At 39.0% G+C, this 14,072-nt stretch overlaps 1 protein-coding gene across 1 annotated transcript in view; it reads left to right on the top strand.

Annotated features, from left to right (window-relative positions):
• Positions 1-3,420: 3,420 nt before the first annotated feature.
• LOC130123174 (protein FAM13A-like) overlaps positions 3,421-14,072 on the top strand; it is a 41,564-nt gene continuing 30,912 nt past the window's right edge. Inside the window, exons 1-4 of the mRNA XM_056292304.1 lie at positions 3,421-3,667; positions 4,311-4,500; positions 4,702-4,911; positions 6,902-7,082. Coding sequence (XP_056148279.1) covers positions 3,638-3,667; positions 4,311-4,500; positions 4,702-4,911; positions 6,902-7,082 — 611 coding nt within the window. The 5' untranslated portion in view covers positions 3,421-3,637. The remainder of the gene's footprint in view (positions 3,668-4,310; positions 4,501-4,701; positions 4,912-6,901; positions 7,083-14,072) is intronic.

Genomic DNA, 14,072 nt, shown 5'->3' with positions numbered 1-14,072 from the left:
ATTTCAATGTTTTTGTGTCACAGAAATGGAGTGAGAAGAATGCAAATGGAAAAATAGAAAAACAAGAACAAACTATTTACAGTTCCCTAAGTGAACTGACAGAATTGCGAGTCAGCTGATTGAATCTTGTGAAGCAGAGAAAGCGCCAAGTCAGTAAAGCCAGATCAGAAGTCAGTAAAGCCAGATCAGACGACAATAGTGGTCATTCAAACTTGTTCCTCTGTACTCTCGATTTTTTTTAAATATTACAGACAGAATTCAAACAGATACATTTAAGGTGAATAACTATTTTCTCTGACAAAGCCATGTTCAAACTAAAAGAAAAAAATACAACAAATACATGAAGAATCTGAGTAGGCTACTACTACTTGGTCCCTGGACTAGGAGGTTTTATTCACAAAAATGCAACAACAAAAAAAGCTTCAAATGAAAGAAATGAAAAGAGCTCCAGGTGACCTTGACCTATCACGACCTTGACCTCTGACAATCTCTAGGTCATCACACAGAAAACACCACCCTCAGAACCCATCAGATAGACCCCAAGATCACTCAAATGAACCCATTAGATCACGTGATGAGCCATTTTCCTGAGATCTTGGCTCTAAATGACCTGGATCCAAATCACAGGACTTTGACCTGACAACCTTGAGGTCATCAGAAATCAGCACCTTAGAAACACCAAAATTGTCCAAATTGGCCAGGTGGTTCAGTAATGATATCGCTCACATGTGAGATCAGGGCGGTTCCAGCCAAGTGGTGGTAGAGTTGGCCTTATCAGCCACAGCAGACCAATTTTTCAGGATGCTGGGTCATCCTGGACTTAAAGTTTATGGCGCTGGGCAATTTACAGTATCTACAGTACGTTATCCAGGCAGGGCCATAGTTGTCCTTCTGAGTAGAGCTTACTGAAAGTGAATTCGGACTCCCGTCAAAGAAACATTGTCCTGGAGAATTTGAGTCTGTTGAAATTTTCCTCACATTAAGCCATTTAACGAGGTTTCTTAATGTGAAATTTTGCCAAAGTAGGAAAATTTATGTGGTCACAGTGGCCAAAAAACGTGATTTTCTTTTCTTTCTTAGATTAGCTCGACCTGAAAGACTAACACTTACATGATTTCTGAGTATACAAGTGGGCGGAGCCGCTGGTTCCCGGAAAAGTTTTTCCCATTCACCCGCTGGTTCTTTTAACGATGAGATTCATTCATTCTTTATTAGCCTCTATAGACATGTGCTTTCACGGTCTGTACGTAACGTATGAATAACGTGACGTATGAATAAACAAGAACAGCACAACAACACAAGTCTGTTACAGTGTGCCTGAGGGCACAAAACTCCCACCAAAGGGCCAGAATGGGTTGAGGGGGTGGTATTATTATCGCAAACACTAAACACCTAAGTCTCCCGGATGATGGTTCGCTTTTATTTCTGAGAAATCGTGTTTTTCATTCTCATCGGTATGTCGAAAACTTCAGTACTCATGAGCCTCAACGGCCAGTAAATCCATCGCTCCGTCGCAGAATAAGCATAAATCGAAGGAAAGGGGTAAAATGTTAGTCGATGCATTTCAGTCAGTAACAAAACAATACACTATAGTTCTTGTTGAACTGATTAAAATCACTGCTGAATTAGTTCAAGTTCCGGTTACTCCGGTTATTCCCAGTTCCGGTTACTCCGGTTACTTTCCGGTTTCTCCCAACCTTCACCAGCGCGGGCAGCAGATTTCCGTGACCGGATGTCTTTGGAACACAATGCACTCTGGGACTCGTAGTCGACTTGTCATTATGCACATAATCTTGTACTTTTTAGCTTGTTTTGTCAAGGCACCAGAATTTTTTCGACGCAGCTGCTATCTAATTATACCGACTTTGTCTATGGGAAATTGAATGTGGGATTTTCCTTGCAAAATATTATCTACACAAAATGATTTGACTTAATTAGTGCCTGTCTTTTTCAAATACACAGATTTCGAAACTTATCTTACAAATACAGAAAATAAAAAAAAAGGAAAACAAAAGTGAGAGAAAACCCCCAAAGATCATTCCAATTTTTTAGAAAAGCCTTTGTAGCAGACCCTAAATGTGTTGTCATATTTATCATTATTTCATTTTATTTTATCATTATTATTATTTTTTATTATTGTTGTCGGCATCTGGAATGGCCAACGATTGTTATTATATAATTTGAAAAAAAATTACTGTATTGTACTGTTTTTGTAAAATTGTTCTGTGTTTTAGCATTTGTTTAATAAAAAGAAAATGTGTGTGGGGGGGATTTTCTTTTCCGGTAACCCCTGATATAACTCCGCCCACTTCTTCATTATACACGTTTTACCCACTGGAGGACGCTTTGTGCCTGTGGATTGCGCTCGTGGCCTGTGTCGTGTTGTTTTATTGACTACATGTCCTGATGGACTTTGAACCATCAACAAAGGATCACCTTTTGATTTAGTCCAACATTAATAGGTACTTCACAATATGTTACTAAGGTAGGAGCTGCAATGGGACCGCATTGATGACGGGGAAAACAAATTCTCATGAGCCAAATCATTTATTTCAAGCCCTATATGCCCCAGTCACCCTGCAATCACAGCTCATTCTTTAAATTAAATATATATTTCAGGGATCTAGTAACTTAGATGCTTTCTTCTATAATGCAGATGTCATTCACTTTTTCTATTTTTGGTTTGTTAATAGAACTCTTAAAACTGGCTTCACACACACACACACACACACACACACACACACACACACACACACACACACACACACGCACGCATTTAAAGCCCTGCCGAAACTTGTTTTTTTTTCTCTCCAATAGCTGATTGGCTGTGCTTGTGCATGGTAATTTTAGTTTAGAATTTTCTTCTGGTGTATAACATCACTCATTGTCACTGATCAGATCAGAATGCAGCAGAAAACTCAGTCCTGTCCAAAGAAAACCACCTATTCATAAGATCTTGACAGGAATTTGTTTAAGTTATAGTAAGGCATCTGTATTGTCACCGAAGCCTATATTCACGTGGAATTGACAGAGCTGTAGCAATAATGCTCTATCTATCTATCTATCTATCTATCTATCTATCTATCTATCTATCTATCTATCTATCTATCTATCTATCTATCTATCTATCTATCTATCTATCTATCTATCTATCTATCTATCTATCTATCTATCTATCTATCTATCTATCTATCTATCTATCTATGTAATCAAATAGTGTACAACAATGTACTCTGTATGTATATATATGATCTGTACTGGAAATTGTAAATATTCTCATTAAACGTGTTTTTCCTGGGGAGCCTTGAGCGCGAGTGTTGCCCGACTCCCAGGTGACCGCTCTTGGAGATCGCCATGGTTACGCATCTGTCACATGACAGGTCCATATAAACAGATCTCCGAGAGCCTAGCTAGCCGTGCTAGGCGTTAAGAGTCAGCACGCTCAGTATATTCCAACTATACTGTGACCGTAAATTGTATAGGCAATGGCAAATATCAGCACGCATTTGTCAAACTTTCCAACGGTTTTTTTAGCGCTAGAGTCGGAAAGCATTCGGTCAAGACGCAAAGAAGACTTTGTGGCTATTTAAACCTCTAAAATGGAGCGCTTTCAAGTCCGCTGAGAAGGAAAAAAGAAATGGGAGCCAGCGCATCATTATCAATCTGTGTAAGTTGAGCTAAATTGCAGCAGTGAAACTCGCTGTAGTTAAGTGCTTCTCCCCCCCCCCCCAAATCACAGCTAACTGGATTCATATTTTTTTTCGGGGGGGGTTGTTGCTTTTCTGTTGTTGGTGTTCAGGGACGAGGAGCAGACAATCTCATTTTAAATTTGCTAAATTCAGTGTAATACGATAGCGTAAGCCTGGGACCTAACGTAGACAGACGTTTTGGTAATTTGCTTTGCAAACGTTTCCATATCGATATAATTCAATATACAGTCAATGTAGCTTGTAAAACTAACGTTGACTAATTCACATCACTAAATTCCTTAGTGACAAAGACGTTCTACAACCCATTTAATGTCTTGACTGTAATTGCAGAGTTATGCAGCTATCTTTAACCTATTCAGCATCTTCAAGTGGCTCATAAGACGAGGACTAAGTGAAGCTGACGTTTAATAAACTCCAAAGATAAAATGAATGGTTTTAAGAAAGGGGAACGATCACATTCTAAATGGTACAGATATACTTATTTGCCACACATCCTCTGGTTATTAAGGGACATGATGACTTATACTTGACAAGTTAATAATTTTGAGCTCTGTTTGATTAGTCACAATTTCACGTGCTCTTTATGTGCCCTCTCTATAGAGTGACTCAACTTCTGTGACAGTCAATAGACACAATGCTAAGGTCAGCCCTGAACCATCTGCTCCAAGTCTAGACCCTGAGGCCAGACCTGTGTTTGGTGTTGCCTTGGAAAGGTTGAGGGAAGATGGCCAGCTGGTCTGCGGCGTTCCCCTCGTGTTGAGACTAATGGTGGAGTTCCTAGATAGGGAAGGTAAACAACACACTAGAGTCAAACCACATTCTGCATTTACAGATTCTGTGCAGATCTGTATAAACATCTACCATTGTCTTTTTGTCTACCACTGTCTTTTTGTCTTTCTCCCTTGGAAAATGCGTAAATCCATAAATGACTCAAATATGATCACTAGCGCCTGTTCAGACTTACTTACACTAAGCTGAATTCTCCCCCCAGGAGTACACCAGAGGGGTCTGTTCCGTCTGTCTCCTTCCTTGGTCCGAACCAGGCAACTAAGGCAGCGGTGGGACCATGGAGAGAGGATAGACCTGCAGCAGGAGGCAGACGTTAACACGGTTGCCTCCCTCCTTAAGCTCTTCCTTAGAGAGTTGCCCACCCCCGTTGTTCCTGAGCCCCAGCGCAAAGAGTTGGTCCGAAGCCTCACAGGTGCAAAAAAATTATATTTAGTTACACCTTGACCACACAGCTTCATTCAAGGATAGACCAGGCAGTTGATAACCACAGCTACACAGCACAATTTGGTGAGCTGTGAAATTCCAAGGAACACCTAATTGATTCCTCTCATGGCTTGCAGGATCATGAAAGAGGAGATAGTAAAATTTCAAGAGCTGCAAGCCAAAAAAAATATTCTGTATCAGAAAAATATGACCATTTATTAAGTTTCAGAACTTTATGTTAGAATAATATTTGATATAGATTTCCTTTACATTTGTGTATGACCAGTTTAAGACTCTGGTGCTAGCCTACAGGGCAGTGAAAGGAACAGCTACTTCCTATCTTCAGGCCATGGTTAAGCCCTACACCCCGCCCGACCATTTCGCTCTGCTGCCTTGGGACGCCTGGTTGCCCCGTCGCTCAGAGGCCCCTGCTGCCGATCGACCCAGTCACGGCTCTTTTCTGTCCTGGCCCCACAGTGGTGGAATGACCTCCCCACTGATGTCAGGACAGCGGAGTCGCTGCCCATCTTTTGGCGCAGGTTGAAAACTCACCTCTTCAAGAACTACTACCCTGTTACTTGCTCTTAGCACTTACTGTATTCACTCATTTAAAAAAAAAATCTTTCTTGCACTTTAACACTGGTTTTGCTCTTAGATGCTTGTTTAGAGAGAAGATGCACTTACGTATGACCTCTGATGACTAGTAGTTCTCCTGATTTCCTACGTTAAATGCACTTATTTTAAGTCGCTTTGGATAAAAGCGGCAGCTAAATGACTGTAATGTGATGTAATGATCACAAGGTAATCCTGTACTCACTCCATCACATATCACTGTATGGCGGAGTGCTAGAAGAAAACTATATCTAAACTCCTGTATAACAGGAAACAGTAAGCTTTTGGTTACAAAAGAGTGAGATGATTATTTTCCATGAGAAAAATAAAACAAAGCTATATGTAGAAGAAGAAATAGATTAGGAGGCATCACAGAGATGGTGTATTTTCCTGGTGGGTGTAACTGAACCGAGGGCCGTCAAGGAAGGGAATTAAAACACAATAATTAAAACTTGGGTGATATAGTGTTATTTCTGTAGACAAGCTAATCATCCACCTGCCATTATCGTTACCTTGACAAATTTCCACCAGCAATGTTCCATAAGAAAAGTGGGTGACAGGCATGGGTGCATCTCCATGAATACTGGGATGGCATCCAGCGCTTTACCTGTGCCCCCGTCCATAGGGTTAGTGGTTGTGTCAGAAAGGGTATCCATTATGCAGATTGACAAGACCATACCAGATGGGTCGAGGCTCCATTCAGGATCGGCTGAGGCCCGGGTTAACAATGGCCGCCATTGGTGCTGTGCCCTCACAGGGTACCAATGGAAACTGTAAAATCCGCTGGGGTGACCCCTAAGAAACTGAACAAGCTGAAAGAAGAAGAATATTACATAAGAAAAGAGTTTAGCCAGCAGTTGATTTGTTACTTGTCATCTTAAGTGCTATATTATGCTTTGTAGCCAAGTTCAAGTACAGATTTCATTTTCCTAAGGATGTGATGTGTTGCTGCAATCATGCTGTTGCCTGACATAACAAGTGATTAAAAACACTGTCAGACCTGCCTCCTTTCCATAACCTAGATGTTACAATGATGCTGGTTCCCATTAGAAGGGTTAAAGCCCTTCAATGTGTGCTGTAAACTGGATATATTTGTGAGGGGCTATATTTGTTACTGGCAGGTCTCTTGGGCTATAGTTGTCAAGTTTGTTTTGAAAGAACGACTGCTTTGTTAATGATTTTGGCATAATGGTTTGTTTTACAACACTGCTCTTTTGTTAATGACTTCAGCTACAAGTGTTATTACTACGTAATCATTTTGTTTTACAAATGTGGAACCAGTTGTAGATTCATGAAAATCATCTAAGTCCAGCAATAGAAGTGTCACTTAACTGAGTCAGTTTTTTGGCATTTTTGATCCTTTATAGAAAATATAGACACAGTAGAGCTGAATCAGTCTCTGAGGGAAAATCTTGGCCATCTCCCTGTTGAAAACCTCAGCATCTTGTCTTACCTCATCCACTTCCTGTCCAGAGTGGCCGCTCACAGCCAATCAAATGACATGCCAGTGGAGAACCTGGCAACGGTCTTTGGGCCCTGCATATTCTGGTAAGTTGTTGGTGCTTGATGCCACAAACAAACCTTCTTTCAAAACAGCACAATGACTTTGTAGTGTTTTTTGTTTTTGTTTTTTTTCCATCTAATCAGGATTTACACTCCAGGACAATGAACTCAAGCACACAACACCGATTCGAGACAACTGGGCACAATAGCCATCTTAAAAAAAAGATAGAGAAGAGAGAGATTTAAGAATTTGAACAATAGGCTTTCACTCCTTGTTTTTCTTGTCATATCAGGGTAGGATCTAGTTTAGAGTCAAGTGAATGTGACTTTGTGAATGTGAATCAAGCTAGTGCTCACCACTTGTGAAAGTTATTCAAAGCTGGATACTGAGCAAGGGCTATGCCTTTCTACATCAAATCTCTTTTTAAGTTCTTTTCAGTATGTGAAAAAACACATTTTTTATTGGAACAACTAACATAACTGACAAGTTCAGGTCCACCTCAGTGTTTGGATAAATATGGGCAGTAACATTTTTCCTTGGTTACACAAGGGAGAGGGTGGAGTGGGTTTGGTCTTCTTTCTCAAAAAATGTTCATGTCGCAAACTCCCAGACAGTCACACATTAAGTCACAGACCTCAATTCGACCGTGAATATTTTTGTTGTTGTTGATTTAGTCTTTGAAATGTACAACGTTTCACACTAAATGCGGTGATGTAATATTAGCCAAACCCCATTATAAGATGACAATAGTAATTCTAATGGCGCTTTCTCACCTAACAGCTGTATCTGCCACAGCAAATTATCGGATGGCTGTTGCTTTCTGCTGGCAGAATGCACAGAATAGGTGATGTTTACAGAGACCAAAACATGAAAACATTCCACGTTTTCATGTTAGAGTATTAATAGCCATTTCATTTTGCATCAAGCGTAATTCATAATCACATTGTAGAGGCAAATAAAAGTAACATAATAAAAGTAACATCCATTTGTCATTACTGACGATGAAGACACCTGCTCACTTGATTGGAAACGTGCTTCCATGTAATTGCTTTCTCTCATTTCCCTCATTGTTGATATAATTCTTTTGCAGTGTCATTTAGTTTAGGAAATTCAGGGACTGCCAAAATCAAGATTCCCAGCGGAAACCATAGGATAAAATGTTTTTGAAGCACACTGTTTGACTTTGCACATTAGGTGTGAAAGCCCATTAATCTAGTTCTTTAATTGGCCTTGTTTTAACAGCTGAATTTGTAGTGAGATTCAAGTTCACCCCCCCCACCCCCGCACTCTACAGGACCCTTGAGGGACCCACATTGACTGCCGCTGTATTAGGAAATGAGTGTGGAGTGGGGTTGTTAAGGCAGGGCATGGTGGCAGACAGGCAGGCACATGGACAGACAAATCAGTTTACTGAACATTTTAAAGAAAACATTTAAGCAATAAAAACAAATAAACAATCATCGGCAAGATATAAGCAACTCAAATAATACCAATCATGTTCAAAATGGGTAAGAAGAAGTTGAGAACTTTTCTAATCCCCCTTATACTATTCATGCATTGATAATAAAAAATTAAAGTTTAATTTACAGCAATCAGTGTCCATGATATCTTGCTGAGTCGAGTCAAACAAATACCCATTTGGACAAAACCCAAAAAAACCAAAAAAACAAAACTTGTCAATGGTCCATCTCATAACCGTTCAATATTTTGTTTCAGAAGAGTCTTTTTGGTTAAGATAAAGCACCACGTTTTCAACCCATCACTGCAGTTATTCCACTAACCAACTCCCATGGTTGTACCACAGTGATGTTTTGCATCTGTCTATTGTGTTTACATTCTCTTAGTTGGAACAATCCTTGGATACTAATAGGTAATTGTTAAGTTATGATAATTTGAATAGTTTTAAAATCAACCAAATTTTTACATTTTAGTGTTTTTAGCTTGATTAAGAAAAACGAATGTGTTGATTCTCTGTAAGTGGTTTTATTTACAATTCGCAAAACTCATTTTTGGAGGTTGAAGATCAGATCTGTGTTTGTTTTGTATGTGTTCCCCCACAATTCCACACAGTAGGTAATGTATGGGAGAATGAAGGAACAGTGCAATGTATATAGGAGCGCCTGATTTAGTAGATCTTTGGCTTTGTTCAGTATTGCAATTAATTTGGATATTTTAGCTTTAATATAATTTATGTGCGGCTTCCAACTTAATGTTGTATATTAATTTCAGATACTTTTTTTTTATTTCATCCTGCTCAATTCCGTTTCCACTGTATCCAAGAGTTCCAAGTTGTCGCCACAGCAGAGTTAGTTTCTATCATCTGTGAATAGAATGGTTTTTGGGGTTTTTGATACTTCACATATATTGTTTATGTACAATATGAACAACAATGGTCCCAACACTGAGCCATGGGGCACCCCACACCTGACCTTCAGTAATTGTGATTTGAAATTTTTTATTTTGACGTATTGGTACCTATTCTGTACGTAACTGGATAACCAGGATAATACTATCCCTCCGATACCATATCTTTTTAAATTTTTCTATTAATAACTCTCTACACAGTGTCAAATGCTTTTTTTTCAGTCCAGAAATGCCCCTTCTGCATATTCTTTGTTTTCTATTGCTCTTGTAATTTATTCTAGAAATTCTACCAGTGCAAATGAATTTGTCCTGTTGGCTCTAAAAGCACATTGTTGTTCATACAGTACATTATGTTCTTTGATAAAATCATCTGGTCTTGTATGTAATATTTTTTTCAAGTAACTGTGGAAGCAGGGAATCAAGTCTGTAGTTTGAGAGTACATGTTTGTCTCCAGCTTTATATATTGGTTATGACTTAAGCCGCTTTATTTTTTCTTGGGAATACACCGGTTTGTAGAAACTGGTTACAGATATGTGTCAGGGGTTTTGCTATACATTCATAACATTTTTAACTGTGGACATGTCAATACCATTTCAGTCTGTGGACTTCTTGCTCTTGAGTTTTTACTGTGTCAATAATTTCTTTTATGTCAGTCTATATAATAAATATTGTTTCTTTAACACGTATATCTTTACTTTCTACACCATCACTACTGCTACCAGTCTTTGCAATCTCCCTTGCCAAACCAGGACCGACACTGACAAAAAAAGTTATTGAACTGGTCTGCAGCTGAAGTCATATCAGTAGTGGTTGTGTTGTTTTTTTGTCAGGAAATGGTTGGGGTATCCTACCTTCCCAGTTTCATTTCTAATGCCATTCAATATTTTCCATGTATTTTTATGTTGTTTTTTTCCTCCAGTAATTTACTGTATTATTCTTTTTTGCTGCTTCTCATAGTTGGTGTTAGTTTGTTTTTATATGACTTATACGTGTGTTCGGCCTCTGCTGTTCTTTCCTTTAAGAATTCTTTATATAATAGATTTTTTTCTCTTGCTTGCATTTAATATTCCCTTAGTTAGCCACAGTTTCTCAGCATATTTTTTCCCACTACTTTCTTTACTACAGGACAATTTTTTTTTTACACAGAGAGCAGTTGTTATGGACAGAAATGTCATGGGCTACATCTACATCATCCGCATAAACATTATTCCAGTCTTGTTTAAAGGATTTGATAGTGTCTTTTGGTTTGTATCTAATTGTTTTGACTGTTTTAGTGTCATTCTTGGTCTTAGTACAGCTCTGTATGATTGCAAAAACTGGCAGATGATCACTTGTGTTGTTTATTAATAATCCACTTGTTACTTCCGTATCAGTAACATTAGTAAATATATTATCAATTAGTGTAGCACTGTGTGTTGTTATTCTAGTTGGCCTTATGATTGAGGGATGTAAGCTGGTAAATGAATGCAGATGAAACATAACGTCAGAAAGTATTTTGCAGAGTGCTTCCCTCTTGTGTTTATAGAGCTAAGCCATCAATGTAAACAAACATGGCCCCAGGAGAGACAGTTACAGGAACACACACACACGCACGCACTTGCTGTCCTATTCAGCTACCCCCCGCCCCTGATTTTACCACTTCCTGAGTCATCACTCCACATTTTCTCTTAACAACGTGGCAATGTAATTCTTTTTTGCAGTCACACACTAAAGTTACGCATGTGAGGGAGATAAACAGCAGCTAAATAAAATGCAGGAAGAAGATAATTTCTGTCAGATGGGTATGTGTGTGTGTGTCGGAGGGGGGGCAATATGTGGCAGAGTCATGGCAAAAAAAAGTGATGGGGTATGGTGGAGGCTTGTGAGGTGGGTGGTTGCTGCAGAAAGATTGTCCGGATGTCCTGTGCTATGTGCCTCTGGCTCAACACATACACACACACACATATGTTGCTATAAAAGAACAACATGACAGCGGAAGAGAGGAGTGGTATAGGTCAAGTCATTGTATTTATAAAGCACATTTAAAAGCAGTCAGTGTTGACCAAGTGCTGTGAAATAACAGAAATGCAGAAAACGACAAAGGGCTCGAGGATGTACAAGTTTGCAAGGATAACAAAGTCAAAAGCTAAGTGCTGGCAGTCAACAGCAGGCATGACGGCACACAGCATATACACACAGGTGCACACAGCACATGGAAGAGCAAACCAATACATAAACTAATGAGGAGAAATGGGTTTGAGATGGGGTTTGAATGAGCCAATGGTGGGGGTATAACTATAAATGATTAGAGTAGAATAGGGATATATAGGGAGAATTAGAGAAATGTAGAGATAGGTAACTTGTTACTCCATGTTGGCCCATTTAAGATTCAAGATAAAGTAGATAGATGCAGTTAGACCTTTCACAGGGGTTTGCCAAAATCAAAAACCTACTGCATCCCCTAATCCCATCCCTCAAGCACACCCACACTACATACTTTCACATCAATTCACTGTTCAGCTGCAGTTAGCAACACCCCTTGTCTATGTCCTTAGTGTATGCTACAAATGTGTGGGACAGCTTTCTCAGCTTAATACCTCCATAACTCTCACTCGTATTTTTCGTGCTAAGCTCCTTCTTAATGAGCCTGTCGAACATGCATCTGTTATACCATTCCTATGATAGCCCTGTCCCTGCACTGTCTGCCTACTCGGCTCTCTAAATGCAACTAGACTCCTATTTATACCCCACTTTTTCACATTTTCTTCCCCAAGTTTGTGCTTCTTCAACCCTCTGATGTGCCCCACTGTATACTTCCGGTCCTGATCCGATCAGACCTAAGCAACATCAGAACAGATGTGAACAATGATAAAAAATTTTAAAAAAAAAAGCATACAAATGTCTACTGTCGGGTAAACACACAAGGATATTTCCCCTTAAGTCTGATGCATCCCTTTTTGTTGTAAAGGTTGGACAATCAAATGTTTGTATGTCGGGAATTTAGGCCATCAATGGACAGAATTCAGAATTTGGTGCTTTATTTTGGTACCGTTTATTAATATAGAACACATTGTAGTACATTATAAAAACAGTTGAAGAAGTTGTCTGATGCGCATATCCAGAGTTAATTCCAGTGAGCACAATAGCTGAATATGTTTTAATTTATAGAACAATAACATCACAAGTTGTGCAAATATTCAAGTGCAGTGTAGTTTAAATCTCAAGTTAATAGGAATGATATTAGAAGCAGAGATACTATATTCATTGTTTAGCACTTTAGCACTTTAGCCTGTTTTCTCAAGGCGTAATGAACTACACTATTCCTAGCTGCCATTTCAAGCTCACCAGTTTAACCAAGCATTGAGTTTTTAATCACATGTAGAAATATGTATACTGCCATACATATTGGATTCCACTAGGTAGTGCCCTTTAGCCCCATCAGTGTACAACAAATGACTTACATCATCAAGAGTTTGTATTGCCTGTCTGTCTTTCTACCTTTCAAGTCTACCTCTCTAGCTAACTTACTAGCTGCATGTGTGGTATGCCTATATTGGCATATTTCAAATCCATCCATCCATTGTCCATACCTGTTTAATCCAATTCAGGGTTGTGGGAAGAACCTAATTCAGTAGTCCATCACAGGGCCCACACACACTCAGAAACCATTCACACCTATGGGTGATTTAGAGACTCCACTTCAATCATGATATATGTTATTGGACTGTGGGAGACAATTGGGAAATCTATGCAAACACAGATAGGACATGCATACTCTACACACATGGCTATAATCAAACCCAGGACCCTCTTGCAGAAAGGAGACAGTTTCAACCACTGCATAAAACATCCGCTACCCTGTAAATAACTTACTTTGTAATTAACTTTTTAAAATTCTAATTTGGCTTTTTGTAAATACAGCTCCTGCCACCCAGTGCCGGGCATCAGGGGCTGCCGCGTGTTCTCATGTTCAACTGTGAACTGGTGTTAACTGGACCTTATTGCACCTTAGTTTCATTTTATCTTGTGTGTATGTGTGTGTGTGTGTGTATATAGATAGCGTTTTTTTGGTTTTTTTTTTTCAGAAACCATCAATGGTGTTGATAGACGTGCTCAACTAATGAGGAGCTGAATATCAATATAGATGTAGGGGAAAAAAACTTTTAATACATAGCAGACATTAGCAGCTGAGTACGCGACGCACGAAACAAGCTTGTACTGCTATGTATTAAAAGTTTTTTTTCCCTACATCTATATTGATATATTATATGTGTGTGTATATATATATATATATAATTATATATACACTACCGTTCAAAAGTTTGGGATCACCCAAACAATTTTGTGTTTTCCATGAAAAGTCACACTTATTCACCACCATATGTTGTGAAATGAATAGAAAATAGAGTCAAGACATTGACAAGGTTAGAAATAATGATTTGTATTTGAAATAAGATTTTTTTTACATCAAACTTTGCTTTCGTCAAAGAATCCTCCATTTGCAGCAATTACAGCATTGCAGACCTTTGGCATTCTAGCTGTTAATTTGTTGAGGTAATCTGGAGAAATTGCACCCCACGCTTCCAGAAGCAGCTCCCACAAGTTGGATTGGTTGGATGGGCACTTCTTTGAGCAGATTGAGTTTCTGGAGCATCACATTTGTGGGGTCAATTAAACGCTCAAAGTGGCC

The sequence above is a fragment of the Lampris incognitus genome, chromosome 13 (assembly GCF_029633865.1).
Source record: "Lampris incognitus isolate fLamInc1 chromosome 13, fLamInc1.hap2, whole genome shotgun sequence".
Lineage (NCBI taxonomy): Eukaryota > Metazoa > Chordata > Actinopteri > Lampriformes > Lampridae > Lampris > Lampris incognitus.
The sequence above is the reverse complement of the archived record's forward strand: the minus strand, read 5'-3'. Positions and strand labels throughout refer to the sequence as shown.